The 21,741-nt window shown below is 37.5% G+C and overlaps 1 protein-coding gene and 1 long non-coding RNA gene across 3 annotated transcripts in view; one reads left to right on the top strand and one right to left on the bottom strand.

Annotated features, from left to right (window-relative positions):
- The window catches only part of LIN9 (lin-9 DREAM MuvB core complex component), a 50,873-nt gene extending 35,403 nt beyond the window's left edge, over positions 1–15,470 (bottom strand). The window contains exons 1-6 of one of the 2 annotated variants that reach the window (XM_032466586.1): positions 15,108–15,459; positions 13,621–13,739; positions 9,026–9,058; positions 7,105–7,199; positions 5,462–5,566; positions 176–309 (exon numbers count right to left, since the gene is read on the bottom strand). In XM_032466586.1, the coding sequence (XP_032322477.1) occupies positions 176–309; positions 5,462–5,566; positions 7,105–7,107 (242 nt within the window). In that variant the 5' untranslated portion in view covers positions 7,108–7,199; positions 9,026–9,058; positions 13,621–13,739; positions 15,108–15,459. Of the gene's footprint in view, positions 1–175; positions 310–5,461; positions 5,567–7,104; positions 7,200–9,025; positions 9,059–13,620; positions 13,740–15,107 lie in introns of both variants that reach the window. The other variant, XM_032466585.1, reaches the window with a different exon arrangement.
- Positions 14,540–21,391, top strand: LOC116659266. The gene is made up of 3 exons (XR_004314510.1): positions 14,540–14,660; positions 16,925–17,045; positions 19,187–21,391. It is a non-coding gene; the product is annotated as an uncharacterized LOC116659266 (long non-coding RNA).
- Positions 21,392–21,741: the final 350 nt, after the last annotated feature.

Below are 21,741 nucleotides of genomic sequence, written 5' to 3'. Positions count from 1 at the left end.
GGAAGAAAACTATGAAAATTGGAAACAGATCAAACTGGAATGAGGACTAGAAAAAGAAATTCAGGAAAAAAAGTAGAATAAAAATAGGCCTCTAGAAAAGATTGAGGCTTTTAACATTTGAAAACCTTAAACTTCTGGTTCAAGTGATACTTCTAATATAAGCCATGATACATACTTATCTATATTTGAGTAGAACCACTCATATATGCACCATTTATGTGCTTTGGGAAGCTTGAGTAAGTTACGTAATCGAAAACCAATCTTCTGTGAGGCCTTCTTATCTGGTGTTGACATTGTCGCTGTAAATTTCTATACAATAAAGAAACAGAGATTAATTACAGTTCCATTAAGTAAAAATGAATATCTATATCACTGAATACTTTTGTAAAAATGCAGATTATGGTTAAGTACTCAAAAAAGATTCAACAATATTCAAAACAGAAATTTTGGGGGAGGGTATAGCTCAAGTGGTAGAGCACATGCTTAGCATGCAGGAGGTTCTGGGTTCAATCCCCAGTACCTCCTCTAAAAATAAATAAATGAATAAACCTAATACCTCTTCCCTCAAAAAAAAGATTAAAAAAACAAAATGGCATTTTTTTTGTAGGGGGAGGTAATGAGATTGATTGATTCATTCATTCATTTATTCACCTCCACTGATGCTAAACACATTTGATAAAATTCAATATCCAATTAAAGAAACTCTTAATAGGATAAAAATATAGACAAAATGACTGAAAAAACACAATATACCAAAAGTTAAATGATACAGCTAAAGTAGTACTTTGAGGAAAATTTAATTTACTGGGTAAATGCTTCTATTAGAAAAAAAGAAAGATCTCAAATCAGTAACTTATCCTTCTACCTTAAGAAACTAGAAAAAGAACAAAGAAAACCCAAAGCAAGCAGAGGAAGAAAACAGTAAAATTAGAGCAGATGAAATAGAAACAAAAAATAGAAAACCAATAGAAAAAATCAATAAAATCAAAAGTTCTTTGAAAAAAACCCAACAAAATTGACAAACTTTTAGCTAGACTGACCAAGAAAATAAAAATAGGTGGATACTTTCTTAACCTGCAAAACACAATTCTCCCTATTCCAAACCAAAAGTTAGTATCATATTCAGTGTTAAAATTCTAAAAACATTGTCAATAAAGTGAGGAATATAACAAAGATGTAGACTATCACCCCTATTTTTAAACATTGTTTTGATGGAATTAGCCAATGAAATAAAAGGAATAAAAATTGTAAACAAGTAGACAAAACTATCATTACTTGCAGGTGATATGACTTCTCCAGAAAACTTAAGAAAATCAACTATAACCATTAAAAAGAATATGAGAACTTTAAATAAAGTGGGAGAATATAAAGTTGGTATACAAAAACTTTCACCTACAAAAAAAATTTATTTCTTCTATATATAAATGAGAACAGATTAGACAATAAAACAGAAGAAATATCTTGTTTATGATAGCAAAATAACTAGAACAAAAGCATTAAATACCTAGGAATACACTTAAGAAATGTGCAAGATTGACATGGTAAAAATTTTTAGAGCCTACTGAGGGACATTATGGCTTGAATAAGTGGAATTACAACCAGTTGTTGGATGGGCTGTCTCAGTGTCACATGTCATATCCCATAAATTAATTAATAATATTACTGCAGTACCAATGAAAATTCTAACATAAATTTTTTCCTAATCAATTCTAAAGTTCATATGGAAAAATAAATGTGCAAGAATATTTAGGAAATCTTTAAAAAGAATAAGTAATAATGTCTTATCAGAGATTAAAAACAAAGATAAAATTATAATTTGACACTAGCACATACAGAGATATACTAGACATAAAGAGGTAGAAAGCCTAAAAATAACCCCAAACATATACAGGTATTTAGCTTGTGATGCAGGGAGCAAAATCAATGTATAAAAGGTGAATTACTCAGTATATGTTACCAGGAAGACTAAGTAGTCCTCTGGAAAAAAAATTAGGTTGCAGTCTTACCTCATTCCTTACTCCAAAATAAATTCCAGATGGACTGAAGATTTAAACATTTTTTAAAAAAATGAAATAAGAAATATGAGAGAATTCTAAAACTATAAATTTTATACTAGGGAAGGTCCTTCTAAGCATAAAATCAGAAAGTTATTAAAAGGAAAGACAGTTTGACCATTAGAATTTTTTTCAAACCTCCATGACGAAAACTATAGAAACAAAGCAAAAGGCAAACTACAAACTCTGAAAAAAATTAGAATCAATATAAACAGCCAGAGGACTAATATCTTAATATATACAAAATTCTTACAAACTAGTAAAAAAATGATCAACAATCTAATAAAAAAAAAAAGGAGGGGAGAGAAAAATAGTTTACAACAAAGGAAAGAAATAGTTTTTAAATATATATGAAAAGTATCTCAATGTCACTCATAGATGAAATGCCAACTACAACAAGTGAGATGCTGTTACAGAATAGCAAAAATCCAGATGTTTGGTTTTATACTGAGTTGACAAGCATTAGGGAAAATAGCCACTGTAATATATTATTGGTGGAAAGTATAAATCGGTACAATTTCTTGCAGAGTAATTTGGCACTACTTTAAAAACTTTAAATGTGCATATCCTATGACCCAGCAATTCCACATTTTAGGCATCTGTCCTAGAAAAACACTTGCAAATTTATACAAACATGCTTAGGATATTCACTCCAGTATTGTCTGTAATACTGAAAACTTAGAAACCATTTAAATGTCCATTAATAGGAGAATTTATAAATAAATAATGCTATTATAAGATTGAATACTACATAACAGTAAGGAGAAATGAAATATTAAAGACTGTCTATCTTACTAAATCAGTCAGCATGGTCAGATCTTAAAAACAGACTTCTGAATGAAAAAATAAATTACAGAATGATGTCTGATATAATATTATGAAAATAATACTATAAATATAATTTTAAAACTACATACATAAAACAATACCATATATTTTCTATGGATACATATATAAAGTTTTAAAAGTATTAAAAAAAAGTCTAAAAGGATAATCAAACTACAGTGATTACCAGTGGAAGAGAGAAGTACATATAGAGGGTAGGAGGAAGTCAAAATTAACCTCTTTTTATTATAAACCTTTACTTTAGAAAAACTATAGATTTATATATATAGATTATATACAGATTTATAGAAGAGTTGCAAAGATAGTACATGGTTCCCATATGCCCTTCACTCAGTTTTCCCTAATGTTAATTAACATCTTACAAAACCATGGTTTATCAAAACTAAGAAATCAACATTGGTACAATACTATTAATTAAACTACAAACTTTATTTGGATTTCTCCAGTTTTTCCCCTAATGTCCTTTTTCAGTCCCAGAATCCAATTCAGGATACCACATTGTACTTATAAAATAACTTTTTAATATTAAAAAAAAAATGAATGTGTCAGGAGTCATTTAGCATAAATAACAACTAAATTACTACAAAATATTATTATCAGAAAGAGTGCTATTTTTGTTTCTATTGAGTTACTGACCCAGATTTTAAAATGGGTATTGGTGGCTCACTGGATATAACACTGTATTAAAGATCCCCCTGTTGAGTGTGGGGAAATATATTTAATCTGTTAGTGGAAATATAAATTAGTACAACTTTAATAAATAGATTATTATAGAAGTTATCTTCCAAAGTTTAAGTATAAATACCCTTGTAGCAATTAACACTTTCAAGGGTTTATTCAACAATTGGAAAAATGGAAAGTGACAGCTACTGAGTTTTTCTGAGATGATGAAAATGTCCTAAAGCTGGTTGTGGTGATGGTTGCACAACTCTGTGCATATATTAAAACCATAATACTAAATTGTATGCTTTAAATAGTTGAATTGTATGATATGCTAATTATATTTCAATAAAACTACAACAAAAAAATTTAGAGTTTTGAAGACAGGTGCCTGCCATTTTAGTAATAGCCTTCACTTCCCAGTTTTATGATCTTGAACAAGATACTTCTCTGTGTCTGTTTCTCACCTGAGAAATGAGAAATAAGATAATAGTAACCTAACTCATGGAGAGTTTTGAAGATTAAATCAAAGTAATACACATAAAGTGGTTAGAACAGGGCGTGGCATAGACTAAGTACTCAGTAACAGTTGGTTTTTATAATTTCTCAGCTCTAAACAGTGCTCTTTAAACAGACACACAGACAAAATACAACAGATTTAGAGGATGTGACCAGGAGGGTAAGGGAATAAGCCACCTCATGTAAATGAAGATTGAAAGAACTTCACTGACAGAAAAGAGAAAACTCAAAGAATATAAAAACTTTTCACATATTTGAAGAAGTCTCAAATTGTGTTTGTCCTGTTATATTTGCTCTGTACTGCTCAGAAGTAGAAAGGATTTTGTAAAATAGTTGGAGGGGAAAAACAACTTTAAAAAAATCCATACCTTTGGAAACTTAAAAAATCTAAACGAAGTAAAATCATCCAAATTATCCTAATAACACAGCTCTTCTAAAGTCCATACAAGAAATAATTATTTAAGTATTTCTTGTATTCATTCAACCTTGTATCTAGCATCTACTGAGCTAAGCAATGCAGTGTGTTAGTTTCAACTGGGTCAAATTTTTAAACTGAATTTAAGATGCCTGTGTATATTTATTCTTGATGTTAAAAAAAAGCTCATATATTTTTGCTCATTTTACAGAGAATGAACATATTTTACTATTTGAAATGATCATAAAGGTATGTAAAAGTTCTTTGGATATTTTTTCTTGGTAGGGCATATTGCTGGTAATATCTTTATTTGATGCCAAATCCTTGGTTGAGAAAATTACCTCTACTAAGATCCATCCTCCTGGAAAATCTTATAACACTTTTGGAAAAAGTAGACACTTCTGGGGAAAAAATGAAAGGGAAGTAAGGAAAAACGATTTCAAAACTTAAAAATTTCATAGGAGAAAATTACTTTATTCTTAAAGTCTCCTTATCCAATTTTCAATCATTCCTTTGATTCTTACATGTCTATGATTTTTCTTAAAAAGATGTCAAAAATGAAAAAGGAGATATGATTTTATGTTATATATTTTCTTCTTTTGGATAAAGAAAGTCTTCAACATACTTCCCTCAGTGATAAAGTAAAACGATTTTCCCCCTCTGATTTCCACCCAAAACTCCAGACTGATTCCAATTTGCTAAATCCATTTGTTTAATGTCCATTATCTCCATGTTTAGAAGAAAAGTGTGCATTTATAAGACTGAGGACTGGCTTTTTACTCTGGGTTAAAGTCCATCAACAAAATAATGGCCTTTTCTAGGTAACTAAAATAGGAACTGAGCTGGAGTCCTGATTTAAAGAAAAGAACCTGTTACTCAAAATGCAATAGAACAATAAATATAAACTTTGTTATGCTGAGCAATTGCTCACTTCTTTTTGTGAAACAAAATTTTAGCACACACATACCTGTGGAACCATTGCAACCCTCTGGTTTCTTTTAGGTGACCTTGTATTTATTTGTCTGTCATCTTCATCAGAAAAAAGCCGACTTCGTTTTGAATTTCTGAAAGGCTATGATAGAAATTTTTATTATTTAATGAAAAGGCCAAACACTTCTCAATTTTGTTCCAAAACACAATTCTATACTTGGAAAATCCAGCTAACTCTGAATTATCAGCAGTATGGAAGGATAAAGAATGGGTAATACAAAGCACACAAAGTCAATATAAATAAATAATCTTAAATTTTAGAAAGTAGAAAAATACATATTTACGTAATTTGTTTACAAATGAAACACCAAGCTGATAATTAAAACTAGAACCCAAGTCTTCTTTGTATAGGACACAAGCAGTCTTAAATGTTGACGATAGGAAAATTAAGTTCTGGAAATTCCAGTTCTCATTATGCTAGTGCTTGGATTAATACCAGTGGGTGTTTCACATGTGTCTGTTGCATAGGGCTGGGCTGGGACAAAGATACTAGATCACTCTAGAGAGTAATTCTAAAGGTATATAATATTAGACTAGATCTGCTGTCAAAAGTTATTGACAGATTTCCACTTGTAAATAAAACACAAGACACCTATAACAGATACTTGATAAATACCTGTAGAACTAAATTTTTTAAGTATCCAAAGAACTAAATTTTTTAAGTATCACACACTTAAGGATCTATAATGTGAAAAGTTTCACAGTCCATCCTAGGTTCAGACATTTTATTAATAGAGAAGAACAAAAGAAATAATATCCCAATACCACCCACATCCTTTTTCAAATCCTTCTCCCACCATTAAAGACAGTTCCATGCCTATGCAGAAGGTTGCAGAGAGCTAGCAACATATGGGAAGCATCCAACTGGATCAAAGCTAGAGGTATGGACCCTTGAAATTAAACCCACTGAGAGTCTCAACACTGCATAGCCCTGATAGGAATCCCTTCTATCCTGTTCCCCTCCTTTGACTGTGGGCAGAGAGGAGGAAGAGAATCATGGTGATAGAACTGATAAGAGTGTGGAGAGTCCTTCACATTCACTGTGGCCAATAGCCCAGGCTACTGTGACAGTTACTGTCTAACCCAGCTCCACACTTGTTTCATTACTGACCCCTAAAATTCCCTGGCTACCTGGCTGGGCAGGGGAAGAACAGAGGCTCCCAAAATTGTGAGTCATGCCAATTATATGCTCATCTCTACTTTCCACCCCTAACTGCACTTACCCTAGGCCTACACAAGATTTCAGTATCTTACCACTTATTTACATATCTTTTTGCAGGGATCAGAGTTATGTAAAATTTTTTATTAAAATAAAACCTACTGAATTATTAAAAATCTATTAAAAAGAAGATTTTAGGTTGTTGGAGTTTTTTGGTTTTGCCTATTTAAAGAAACTACAATTACTTAACAAATTCTTAATGATGATCAGATTATCACAGTGTACAGATTATTTATCTAAATATGATCAAATACTGCTTAATGATGATTAAAGACACAAATGCTTGGAGTTAGGGAAAAAACTTTAGAAAATTTTTACAGTGCTGTAAGAATGTGCACATGACAATAATACAGACAATTTAGCAATCATATTCTAAAGTATAAGAAAAACTAATTTCTTACCATTTCCACAGCAGAGCCTGTATTCCTGCCTTTCCAAACAGGTGTTTTTTGTAAAGAATTGTACTTTTCATTCCATGTGTTAGATAAGCTTCCCTCTGTAATAAATAATTATTATTAATAAGATTTAAGTTTAGCTCAAAGGATTTCATACTATAAACACTGGCTTTTTAATAACATAATATATCTGAAATATTTACCAATATAGAAAAAATATATTGACTATAATAATTTTAGTTTATTACAACGAAAAATCTCTTCTGTAATTTTCTTTCAAAATCACTAAATAATTTGACAAGGCAATGCTACTTGAAAGTATTAAATTTTCATATTAAAACATGTGTGGCTTATTTCATTTTGAGTTTCAATAATTCCTCTATTCTAATTTGCCAAGAACTATCTCAGTAATCTGACTGAAAGCAGGCAAGGAAAAAAATCGAAAAAGCTCCTTTATCCTTGAATTTAGAGCATATTTCTAAATGCTTTCTACTTCAATGTGTGAAACCTCTGACATCCAAAAATGAAATGTGTGGTGCTTCTGTTTTCCTTAATTCAAAGAAACGTCTTCAGAGTTGTAAGCAACCAGAAAAAAATCTAATCAAGTAATTGACATTATTAATATTAAGACATGTTATAAAAACAAAGAAGGTGAGTTTAATTTTTATAAAGAAGGTGAATTTATTTAGAGATACAGAAAACTGGGATGAATATACACAAGATAGTTATTTTTATTTCCTTCTAATTGCTCAACAGTATTTTCTAATTTTTTCTATAAAAATTTACATCACATATATTTTCTTAAAAAGAAAAATGGCTCTAATATTGAGAGGAACAAATTAATGGAATACTTTTTCAGATGTATATTTTAAGAAATACAAAAGAAAAGAGATGGGATGGGGTTGATCTTACTAGGCAAATAAATTAGGGTAATTCTGGAAGATAAGTGTTGTCAAGCTAGAAGAACTTAATTTGATAGATCACCAATCCAAAGTACACCATAGCTTTAAAACTAAAAGTACTAATGAACCTTTAAGAGGATCTAGATTGGTTCCAAATTTACTTAACCACCAGAATCTTGCTCAAGAGGCAAAATTTCAAAACAAATTATATTAAGATGGTTGGTCTAATATACTTACAGACAGAAACAGCAAGACCAAGGAACATGTCTAACTTTTTCCCAGAAAAAGTACTATCATTCTTTTATTTCAAGAGACTTGCATTATTACTTAGAAGATAAGATTCTTAAAAAATAAATGATTATGTAAAACTACAGCTTAGCTCAGTTGTTTAATAAATGATTTAGATCTAGTGAGAATTGTCTGGAATGTTTAGTTAGAAGGTTCTTTAATCAATAATTCTAGGGGGATTTGATAACTATGTTAAGTTTAAAAGGCTAAAGCTCTAAACTCTTAGAAACAATGAACATACTGTATAGCACAGGGAAATATATACAAGATCCTGTAGTAGCTCACAGTGAAAAAGAATATGAAAATGAATATACGTATATTCAAGTATGACTGAAAAATTGTGCTGTACACCAGATATTGACAAAACATTGTAAACTGACTATAACTCAATAAAAAATAAAATAAAAAAGAAACAATGAATGGTACATATATATAAATTTTAAAAATATGTGCAGTATATTGTGTATATGTATTTATATGCAATATATTGTATATGTGCAGTCAAACTGTAACAATTCTACTTAATAAAACTGAAAAATGAAAAAGAAAATTCTAGGGGGAAAAACCAAGGGCTAATTTGCCATATGAATTTAAAGTTATCATCAGTGAAAACCAGTATCTAAAAGCTATAGTGAATCATAACTTGAAAAGAAAAGAAAAATACTATATCCAAATTAACTTAATGAATTAAATTTCTTGTTTATGCCATACCTAAAGAATCGTGCTATGATTCTTACCTTTTAAACTTACAAGGGCTTTTGCTGAAGAGCCTGCAATGAAAACAAATCTGTATTACTTTATAATCAAAGTGAGCAAAGAAGAGCTTGGTTTAGGGGTAAATGTGATCCATTTTTTAGCAAAGTTGAGATTGAAGTGACAGTGGGATGTGCAGTGCAAAATAACCAGTAGACAATTCAAGCTACTGACCAGAACTCAGATAACATAAGGAGAACTGGAGATATTTGGGAGTCATGTTTGAAACTGTGAGAACTGGAGACCTCTCTAAGAAAGAAAAATGTGGAAAGAGGAAGAGTAGGGACCGAAGCAATTCTGAATCCTTATCCAGAAGTGTGTCAGTACTGGAGAAGGAAAAGAGAAAAGGGAACTGATGTTTATTGAGGCAAAGATCAGAAGTGGTATCAGAGTGGAGAAAAAAGAAAATGGAAACGATCCAGGGACTGTCAGCAGGAAGTCTAGAATGCAGGTGTGTGCAACTCTGAAAGATCCAAGCTGGATTAGGGAGTTCAGAATAGCCAAGAGCAGCTGGCGTGGAGTTGGAGGGGTTCACTGACTAAAACATTAGTGTATAGAATAACTTGGGAGCTCCTCACACATGCAGAATCTGTATGATTAATAAAGGTCCTCAGGGGATTCTATTGCAGGTAACCCTCAGGCCCATTTGAGAAACACTGGGCAACAGGTTCTGGTGTAAATAAAGAGCAGGATCTATGGGTGAGGGGAAGAACTGATAGGGAAAGAAGTTTTTATGAGAGAGCGAGAGGACTAAACTGAAAATTTCAGAGTTGGATATGTATACTACTAAGAAGCTCAAGTCATTTGAAAATAATAAAGGATGAACTCTCTTACTTTTATATGACATCTAAAAAAACCCAAAACCAAAAACAAAACCAAACTCATAGATATAGAGAACAAACTGGTGTTTGCCAGAGGCAGGGGGTGGGGGATGGGCAAAATAGGTAAATGGAGCCAAAAGGTACAAACTTGCTGTTATAAGATAAATAAGTCCTAGGGATGTAATATACAGCATGGTAACTAGTTAACAATACTATACTGTATATTTGAAAGTTGCTAAAAGAGTAGATCTTAAAAGTTCTCATCATAAGAAAAAAACTGTAACTCTGGTGATAGGTGTTAACTAAACTTACTGTGATAATTATTTTATAATATGCAAATACATATGTCAAGTCATTATGCTGTACACCTAAAACTAATACAATGTTGGTAACATATATGTAACATAAAAACATGTGTAACATGTATGTTAATTATATCTCAATAAAAGAAATTAACAGGACAAAAACCTTTCCATGCTCCAAAGTAGAAATTATTCATATAATTATTGATGAGCAAAGTCTCCCTCTTCTAAGTCAAAAAAAATCGTTTAGAATGCCTTTTTTCTTTTAGTATAGCCAAATTATTATTTATCATTCCTCACTTAAAAATTTGTTTTATTTTAGAATCAATTATTTCTCATCTCAGTTACTGTGACATCCATTTGTTTGAAAAAATATAATCTAAAATCAGGCAGTGGTGATGTTATTTGAAAGGTTGGCTGTTTACTTACATTGAGAAAAGACAAATTTGTAAGTGGCTTGCTAAAAATGTCTGTAAACATCTTTAAGGGGCCAGTCCGTTATGACATTACACAAAACAGAAAAATAAATAAATAAAGGATGATCTCAGGGAATAAAGTAAGATAGAAGAATATGAACTAAGTACAAAAATCAGAGAAAACAGATTAATTCTCCTTGGTGTTTAACAAAAGAAGCAATGATTTACAATTCATATAAATGGATAAAAGATTTTGAGAAATAACAGATAAAGTATTCCAGTTCTAGCTATGAAACATTTTTATGTATCTCAGATCTCTGATCCTCAACTAACTTCTCTGCAAGGCAGTATGAGAGGCTTAAAGAACAGATAACCCATCAACATCAAAGTCACTCTTGCTTTCCCCTACTCCCTTGCCTAGATGTGGAGAATGGTTAACAGGATCCCTTAACAGCTTCTATATGGCAAACTGAAGTTAATGATCAAAGGCTGTAAAACCGTACGGGAAAAAGTGGGGGAGAGAGGCCATAAAGTCTTGCTAAAAAGCCTCAAACAATACAGCACAACTGGGAAGCAGCAGTAGTAGACAGGGTACATATCGATGCAGCTACCAAGAGAAATATGGTTCATTTGAGAAAAAGCAGTAACCATTTAGTCATTCAGTGAGTATGTGTAGAATGCTGACTGCATCCTGGTCCCTGCTCTAGGCACTAGAATACTGACAGCACACAAAACAAAGTTGATGGTCCTGATGCTTCCCTGCAATGTACATTCTCGTGAGGGGAAACAAACAAATACCCATTATCAAGGGATGATAAGCACTACTGGAAAAAAAATAATAAAGCAGGATAATAAGGATAGGGAATGTAGGGCAGGGGTTGGTAGAGGGAAGACTATTTTTCTATGAGGTGTTCATGATTAGCTTCTATGAAGGGTGATATTTGAGCAGTGATCTGAAGGAAGAGGTGTAAGCTGTAAAGATATTCATTCCTGCTCCATGAAGGCAGGGACTATATCCTGCAGATTCTGACCTACCACCTTTAACCTTCTTCCTTTCTTGAGAGACAGTAGAGCATAGTGGGTAAGAACACACATGCAGACTAGGTGTGTTTGAATTTTGGCTCTGCTTTCTTACTGTGTTACCTTAAGCAAGTTACTTAACCTCTCTGTGCTTATTTTTCTTTTGTAAAATGGGAAATAAATGAGTTAGTATATGTAAAACTGCTTCGAGAACAGTGCACATAGTACATGACTAACTTTTATATCAAACTTACTTTGATCAATTAAAACAAAACTATTAAATTAAGAATATTATTTTATAGGCAGATGAATTCAATTAAATAGAATCCTGCTTTAACTGGGGGTGTTCATTCATTCAATAAATATTCACTGAATATCTGCCATAGCACTATTCTAGGGACTGGGGTTATCTCAAGGAAAAGACAGACAAAATCTCTGTTTTCAGGGAGATTACTATGTAGTGGGAAGAGACACACAATAAACAAGTACATAAAATGACAACCACACTGGAGGAGGTTGCTATAAAGGAAATAAACAAGGGGTCTCAGTGTAGGGAGTAACTTTATGTAGAGTAGTTAGGGAAGGCGTCTCTGAGGAGTTAACATCTGAGAAGGACTAGCCATGAGAGGGCAGAAGGTCAAGCAATGAGTCAAGGCAAAAGAAATAGGTAAAAAAGCCCTAAGGTAAAACATTAAGAATAGTCAAGGAAAGTAGGGGGCAATGTGCTTGAGAAGTCGCTCGAAGGGGAAGAGTGGTATGAAAAAAGGTCAAGTGGTGGGGCATCTAATCAAAGCCAACCAAAGAATCACAGTAACAAACGTAAGGCTGCCAACTGTGACAGTTGCCACTAAGAAATTACACAGTGGTATGAAAAGATTTAATAAGATGTAGTATTTGTCAGGGAGGACAGAAGCTTAAAATGTGATCTAAAAGATAAGTAGAAGTTAACTGGAACTGGGAAGGAAAAGCTTTCCAAGCAGAGAGAACAACATGTGCAAAGGCCCCACAAAAAAAGGGGGGCCTTGGGCTAGGGTGAAGGTGAGAAATAGGTAAAACCGAGAGACATTTAGAAGGTAAAAGTTACAAGATTTAGTAAAGGCTTAAAAATGGGAAGTGCTGAAGATAACCTCTATCTAGGTTTCAACTAAATGCTTAGTGGTACCATTCATTACAACAGGAACCACTGGAAATATCTCTGTACTGGGGTAGGATTATGAAGTAGATCTTGAACCCGTAAGGCTGGAGGGACCTTTGAGACATTAAGAGGTGATGTGAAATGGGCAAGAGGTAATATTAAGTACAGGAGCTCAGAGGAAGGATCTGGGCTGAAGATAGCCTGGTTACCTCAAATCTAAAATCAAATTAGTAAGAATACTTATCTAACTTGGAATGAGGATTAAATAAGCGAATATATACATTATGCTTCGCATATCTGGTTCATAGTAAGTACACAATAAATAGTAGCTTTTATTACTGAGGTTATACTGGCTATGGGATAACTTAAAAACTAGCTGCCTCAAATAAAATTGGCAAAGAAACAAATTGCTACTTCCAGTATCAAACTGAAATCATTTTCCTTTTTCAAACCTCTGCCCCAGTTTTGTTAACAATGACTCTTACACTACATTCAATTCCATAAACTAAGTATTTAAATATACCTGATTTGTGACAAACCAAGTAAGGCAATCCCTGCTTTCAACAAGCTGTAGTCAAGCTAAATAAGACACGACACAAGTTAAGGTATGCCCACACACACCCTTGTGCACCAGATGTCACAAAGCAATATAAATGACTATGTTACATAGTTTGAGAGTAGAGCTGGAATTTGAACCCCAGTATGAGCCCCAAGTGTCTACAAAGAACTACAGTAACTCCTCAATAAATGTTTAATGATGATTAGCAAATATTCTAAATGACAGTTATCTAGTGTCCTTGACTTCCAAGGGGTGATAAAACATCTTAAATAACAAAGAGAGCAAAGATTTCAAGATGAGAAGCATATTGTGTTCAGTAGGCCCACCTTTATTTAGGAGCGTCCTAAATCGCAATCAACTCTATTTGCCAAACAAGAAACAATAAAATTCATGGGAGGTGTACAGTTGTGACTTGTCCAACACAGTAGCCATCAGCCACACACACCTGTTTAATTTAAATAAACAAAAATCAGATGAAACATAAAAACTCAGTTCCTCTGTCTCTCTAGCCACATCTGAAGAGTTCCATAGCCACATGAAGCTAGTGGCTACCCTAGTGGACATCAAAAAATAGAACATTTCCATCACTGAGAAAGTTCTACTGGAATTCAGCCCCTGGTCTGGAGCAAACTTAAAACACAAACTATTTTAATACAACTTTTCACCAGTTTGGCAACTCAAACTGTTAACTTTATCACACATTAAGAATATATGATCCTATAAGGAAAACAGGATGGGTTGTATTGAGCTCTCATTTTAAAAGCGTCTTGCACAGATAGGTTTAACAGCCTTTTGTTTTTGTTACACTAAAACTCGCACAAATGATATGTATGCATAAACTTAACGGTGAATGTGGATCAGGACCCTTTGTAATTAACTAAAAGATTTGCTTTTTAATATACTTTATACAATACTGTAAATTACAAAATTAGGTACTGCTGTGCTTAAACTACGGAATTAGTGCTTTTACTTACTAAACATAAGTGAGCATACATGTCTGAGACGGCGAGATGAGTAAACATGGGCAAGGGAGGCAATGCACAGGGGTATGTCCGGAAGAGTACTGTCTATGCAGGCTGTGATGGACACATCCATGCATAAAGGTACCCCCATGATTCTTAAGACACATACGCACAGAAGAAACTCTACAGATGGGGGCTACCTGAACACTTGTGTACCCAGTCTGGATTATCTCTTGAAAGGTCCAAAGCCACCTGTGGTCCCAGGGGAAGGGGCCAGCCCTTTGACACGGAAACACTTCCAGGGGTGGACACACCGGAGGGAGGGAAGGGCAGTGAAGATCACAAGCGCCTGTAGATGCAGGAACTGTGACAGGACAAGATCAGAAGCCGGGGCAAGAAGAAAGGTTGCGACCACCCCCCTCCCCAGCCCGAGCCCTTCCCGGCCCCCGGACAGGCGAGTTACATAACCCCGCCAGGCGTCTCTCCGCGCCGGGCGAGCGGTGCCGGCGGTGAGGACAGCCCCCGCGGCCGGGGGCCGCGCTTCCCTCACCGCGGCAGGGGCCCCGAATCGGGCCAGGGGACCGGCCACTGCCTCCGCCCGGCACGGGCTGGGCCCCGGGGCTTTCGGTTTCCGGCCCTGGCGCGCACACAACCCCAGAAACCAACACACAGACACCATAACAAAGGCGGCGACGCGGCGGCAACACCGGGGTGGGAGGACCAGGGGACCACGGTGGGGCTGGCAGTCAGCCCACCTGCCCAGCTGAGGGCACGGCCGCCCGTCCCGGCCGATGCAGCCCGGGGGCAGGCGGCCGGCGGGAAGAGGGGGGGTGCTTTGAGGTGCTACTCACTCTCGTCAGGCAACTGGTCGAGCTCCGCCATCTTGAACGAGCCGCGCCGCTTTTTCAAAGGCTGCCCGCCGCGGTGCATTGTGGGGCGGAGACAGTCTTTGCGAGGGAGGTTCGAATGCGGAGCTCGCTGCCCGCGGCGCGGCGCGGCGCTGCTCCCGCCGCCGCCGGCTGAGGCTGGCTGGGCTCCGCCCGCGCCTGCCCGGGGCGGGGGTGCGGCGGAGTGGGGCCTAGCCTCGCCCCTACGCCCCCGCCCTCGGCCGGGCCGGAGGGAGGGGGAGGGAGGCCGCACCGCCAGGCCCGTCTCGCGCCGCCCCTGCCCGGGCCCGGCGCCGGAGCGCGGGAGGAGCGGCGCGAGCGGCTGAGTCCCGCCCGGCCCCGCTCCCGGCGCGCGTTTCGCGTCTCGCGCTGCAGCTGCGGGAACTGCAGGCTGTTTGTTCCGAGTGGGGAAATAAAGAGGCCCGGGCCGGCTGAGGAGGGGGGGCGGTGGGAGAAGTCCCTGGTTCTTAGCCGCGTTACCCGAGGGGGCTCTACTCGAACTAGATTTTTCACTGTTCCCTAAGCCCACGTTTCTCCGGCGCCTGCATCCTCTCCCTTCTCCAGAGAGCTGGGAGGAGGGCCGAGGAGGAGGGCTCAGGCCGCGGCAGCCCCACAGCTTGTCGGCCCAGGACTGGCGGCTCCGGCGGCCCCTCGCGAGCCAGGGACAGCCTTCCCAGTGTCGGAACCGGAGTTACATGGAGCTTGGAGGCGAGACCTTGAGAGGTCATGAAGTTAGTCATTTAGGTCGGCAGCGAAAGAACTGTTTTGCTCAGCTCTTTCATCCACACTAGATCACATAGTGAGCAGGCAGAGAATTACAGAATCAGAAACAGGAGGCTTGGTGAGGATACAGACAAAAGTCAACAGTGGCACTACAAGATGGTGAAGCACTCTGATCGAAATGTTGTAAGAACACCGAATGAGAATTCATCCAGTTTTGAAAGAAGCCCGGATAAAGATTTCACAATTCGTGTCTATAACACTGTCCAGGAATAAACCACGGTTGCTTTTCAACAGTTCAGCTAACAAATGTTATTGGTTCCAGTCCTTTTTTTCCAGGCGGGGGTTGGGTGGGATTGAGGTGGTGGAATAGGATAATTAAGCAATGAGAATACAACAAGGGTGAATTCCAGGAACTAAAAAGTTAAAAGGTGGTAGACTGACATGAGAGGACAACACAGAGGTCAGGGAAGGCTAAGAAGCTGGACTTGTTAAGAGCACCGGAGCAATGGAGAGGTCGAGTTTTAAACTATAGGGATGGCATGTTTCCATTTGAGTTGTAGAACAAAAATACGGGAAATGGATTGGAAACCAGTCAGGAAGAAGCTTGTAGAGGAGGAGAGACAGATGTGCACCAGCCACCCCAGAGGTTTAGAGTGGGGACTTTGAAGCCTGAAGTCCTGTTTGGGATTCTAGCTACTACTTGTATAATCTCGGGCAAGTTTATGTCTTAATTCTCTTTGCCTCAGTTTCTCATGTATAAAATGCAAATAATAAGAGGGTTGTTTGGAGGATAAATGATTTGATAAAGACCTTATATTAGTTCCTAGAACACCTTTTGGCTCAATTGTGAGTTATTGCCCCCACCACTTTGGAATAGGGAGTATCATTGGATGCCAACTTTGTGCCTTGGGTAACTGGGTGCTGCCCCTTGCTGAAGTAGGAGGTGGAGCAAGGTGTGAAGCAGGGGTGAAAAATTCAATTTTACAAAGTAATCCTTCCTTCATAGCTAACTTAACCCCTCTTGTGCCTTTTAATCACATTCTGATATACCTTCTAAGAAGATGAAAAACAATTGATCCCTGTTGTCAGCACCTGGGAGGCTGTCACTATCAATTCAGAGATGAGTTCAAGAAAGGTCAACCCTCTGAGAATGAAAGACTAGAAATAAACAATCGAGAGGTAAGTTAGGGGAGTGGGAGAAGTAAACGTCTTGTGAATGTAACCTATGGTCAAGGTGCCATTAGACCAAGGCAAACCAGGTTTAATTTTAAGGTGGTTTTCACACACACACACACACACACACACCAGCAGGTCTGCTGTTTCAACAGCAGTATATAGCCAAATGAATTGAAGGCAAGGTCTTGAAGACATATACCCATGTTCATAGATACATTATTCACATTAGTCAAGAGGTGGAAGCAACCCAGGTGTCCATCAGTGATGGACAAACAAAACGTGGAATATACATACAATGGAATGTTAGTCATCAGCCTTAAAAAGAAAGGAAATTCTCACATATGCACATGGATGAACTCGAGGCCATCATGCTAAGTTAAATAAGCCAGTCACAAAAAGGCAAATATTATATGATTCCACTTATATGAGGTACCTAGAGTAGTCAAATTTGTAGAGACAGAAAGTAGAATGGTAGGAGGCTGGGAGGGGGGAAATCGGGAGTTACTGTTTAATGGGTATGGAGTTTCAGTTTGGAAAGATAAAGTTTTGAGATGGATGGTGGTGATGTTTGTGCAGCCGTGCGAACGTATATAATGCCACTGAATTGGACACTTAAAATAGTTAAAATGGTAAATTTTACATTATATATATTTTACCACTATAAAAAATACATGTTGCACAAACACTACACATAATGTGATCTCATTTACAAGTATATGTGCATAGACTAAAATCCAGGAGGAGAGATACCAACGGTGGCTGTCTCTGGGTGGTAGGATAATGGGTGATTTTTATTTTCTTTATATCTTATTTATCACTTTTCTACAGTTAGAGTTTTATTACTTTCATAATAAAAGTGATTATTTGGAAAAAAGTGGTATATCTATGTAATGGAATATTATTCAGCCACAAAAAAGAAATGAAGTACTAATACATGCTACAGCATAGATGAATCTTGAAAACATTATGCTAAGTGAAAGAAACCAGACACTAAAGACCACGTGTTGTATGATTCTATTTATATGAAATGTCCAGAATAAGCAAATCCATAGAGACAGAAAATAGATTAATGGTTGCCTAGGGCTGGAGTTGGGGAGGCGCAGTGTGGGGATTGAGACGGTAAGATTGGGGGTGACTGCTAACTGATATAGGGTTTCTTTCTGGAGTGAGGAAAATGTTCTAAAATTGACTGATTGTAATGATGACTGCACAATTCTGTGCATATATTAAAACCACTGAATTGTATGCTTAAATAGGTGAATTGTATAATATGTGGATTATATCTCAATAAAGCTGTTACAAGAAAAATCTTATTTTTGGACTTTTTGGGTTTTGTCTCAATGTAAAATATTTGGTAGTTACTTTCTATAGAATCCTTTTTTAAATCACTTAATGAAGATCTAAAGTCAACTGCACTCTGATGGGCAACTAAACTTTTTTTTTTTTTACATTTTGAGTGGAGGAGGAGGTAATTTGGTTTACTTATTTATTTTAATGGAGGTACTGGGGGATTGAACCCATGACCTTGTGCATTCTAAGCAAGCACTCTACCACTGACCTATACCCTCTCCCCTCTACTAGTCCCCTGCTGGGCAATTTTAAATGATAGCTGCAAAGAAAAGACCAATAGCAAACTGCTTTCCTTTCCACTTGGTCTTATCTGCCAAACATTCTACTTAAGTTTCTGCAAACTATGCTGGAAAGAGAAGCTGCTTCTCCTGTTGGACCCAAGTGGCTATAGGAAGACACAAACTGAATTCTTGACAAAGCCTGTTTCTTTATAATGACTCCTAGAAGGGTCGTCAAATACCAGTTTCTCTTGAGACCCAGGTAAAAGTATTATTTGGTTAAAAAAAAAAAAAGAAAGAAAGAAAGAAAAGAGAGAGAACAGGGGATCATTAAACATGTTTCCTAGGACTGTAGTGAGAATTAAGTGAGATCACTTAGGTAAAACACCTGCCCCACATCCCAGCACATAAACACCAGCTCCCTGCCTCTCTTCCCTACATCCTTTTCCCCTGACTTGTACCCAGAAGGAACTAAACGTTGTTAGTTGTATCTCTGAGAAACTGCTTCTAAAGACATGCTTGGCAAAATTTAGTGGTGTATCCAAGGTTATTTATGGAGGTCTCTTTGTCTTTCAGTCTGCAAAACAGAGCCAAGGCTAAGGAAGAACTTCACTTCTTTGAAGGAATAATAACAACCTTTTTCACCCGGTATCTTTCATAACAAGCTATGAAAAAGTTATGATAGATCATCCCATGAGAGTGAAAGAAGGAAGACGTACTCCCCACACAAATGAACACAGTCATTGTCCAGAATCTTCTAAATGAACTGCGGAGATCAACCAGGAAGCACATAAGACCAGACTACCCAGGAAGGAGCGCCTTGTCATCAGAGTTGCCCAAAGCAGAAAGATGGCTTAACGCAGTAGATTTGTGGTCTAACCCAGAAAGATTATCCCTTCAGGACATGTATATGTCCATGGGATATAAGGAAACATTAAGAGCTGAATAATCATTAATCTTACTTTCTATTCTTAACCCCAAGCAACTCAATAGGGTGCAGTTATCCAGTAGTTGATCAGCAAGCATTTATTAACTACCTACTGTGTGGCACGCACTAGGCAATATTCAGTGTGACATAGCGCCTATTCTTACAGACTATGGTCTGTGAATGGAAGACACAGACAAAGTCTATAGGCAGTTACAGTAGTGTGATGAGCGCTACTATGGGATTGAGGACAGGATGCTACAAGAGCATAGAGCAGAAGGCGGGTAGGAGGGGAGCCGGAAAGTTTTCTCAGGGAAATGATCTCTAAACGGAGACCTGAAGAATGAGGAGAAGTTAGGGAAAGGAAGTGGAAGAAGGAAGCAGTATTATTATTGGCAGAGGGTCATGTACAAAGACCCAGAGATGAGAAAGTAAATGACTTTTATTCCAGGAACTTTAAGTAGTTCAGGATGGCTGGAGAGTTTAAGATACAGCAAGAGGAAAAACTAGAGAGATAAAAAGGAGTCACACAACAGTCAGAGGGAGCTTTTAAAAACTTTCCGAGTGGGTTTTAGTAGCTATGGAGGTATTTGCCTCTCTGATCTCCAGCTCGAAGGAGTGTAGTTGGTTGACAGCCCCCAACTGCTGCACCCTAACATCTGCTCAGCATTTACGCTGATGCCGTGCTCCCCCCAGACTGCTGCTCCTAGTCAATAACTGAGCATGGCAGAGGTGCTAGAGCTGGGCCATTTGCCCTGGACGTGGCCTCCCCTAATGGGCGATCTTTGCTCTGGGGCTCCTGCATGGCATGGTCTGGATTGGCTGCATGCTTACCCACAGAGCTGCCTGGAGCATGATGCTGACCCTCGGCAACATGATAGAACATAAAAAATGATGTTCTGTGACCACTGGTTTGTGGATTGTTTGGTGTGCAGGATAGACCAGCTCGTCAGTATTGTTTAATAATTGTTTCTTGGGTGGCGCCTCGGGGATTTGAATGATTAGGGCTGGTTATGGAGCTACAATGTGCCTACACGATCAGCTCACTCTAAGAGAGCCCCACCATGAGTCAATTTTGGCCTTCTTGGTACATCTGCCAATGGTGGTTTGAGACCTGGAGACAAAGCACACCCTGCGCAATCCAGCAGTGCGAGGATAAGGAAGCCTGTGCCTGAGATCTCCAGCCCCTTCACTGCATAACTTCTCTTGCTGTTACTAAACTGTATCCTTTGCCTGTGAAAAAACCAAAGCAAACAAGCAGAAAAACTGCTCTGTGCTAAGAGTGAACCCTAATGTAAACTATGGACTTTGGGTGATAATGACGGGTCAATGTAGGTTCATCAGTTATAGTAAATGTACCAATCTGGTGGGGGATGTTGAAATGGGGAGGCTGTGGCATGTGTGGGACAGAGTATATAAGAAACCTCTGTCCATTCTGTTCAGTTTTGCTATGAAATTAAAATTGCTCTAAAAATGAAGTGTGAAAACAAAAAGTTGTGAGTATAATAAACTCTCGGAGTCCAGTGAGTCCTTTCAGTAATCAAACATGTAAGGTGATTAAAGCAGAATTAACAGCCTCCCAATTGGCCTAAGACTTCCTAAGAGCTGCACTACAGTCTGAAGCTTCTCCTATGAGATGCTCCTTCCTTCACTTCCTCTCCTTTTACAGGTGTCAGATCTGCATTCTGGTCTGAGGCTCTCCCCACATCCTGATCCCCCCTCTCTGCTTTATCTTTTAAAAGTGTTTCCCCAAATAAATCTTCTGCATATCTGATTATATTCTGGCATTTGCTTCTCAGAGAACCTGAACTGGAATAGTCGGTATTGGGAAATGGTCTGGAAAAGTAGGATGTACAATGGGGCTTTGAACTGGATAACTCATCACCTGGCTAGCAGGGACTATCTCAACCCAGGTGGAATGTGGGACATAATGCCTGGCATGTGGTGACTGAAGATTCCACTTGTAGTGTCCTGGGAAAATATCCCAGGGGGAAGGAACACACCTTTGCTGGTGTGATGATTCAGGCAGAGAAAGATAGGGAGAAAACAGTGGAGTTGGCTGGTTATTACTAAATTGTACTGATGTCCTGTATAAGAATAATGAAGAAAAAGAAAAAGAAGTTATCAAACCCCTAAAAGCTAAGTGGAGAGCCAGAGGGCTTCTTTGGTAGCTTGTAAAGAGGACTTTATCATCTTCACGGAGAGT

This window comes from Camelus ferus, chromosome 23 (genome assembly GCF_009834535.1).
Source record: "Camelus ferus isolate YT-003-E chromosome 23, BCGSAC_Cfer_1.0, whole genome shotgun sequence".
In the NCBI taxonomy this organism is placed as follows: Eukaryota; Metazoa; Chordata; class Mammalia; order Artiodactyla; family Camelidae; genus Camelus; species Camelus ferus.
This window is presented reverse-complemented; position numbering and strand designations above follow the sequence as displayed.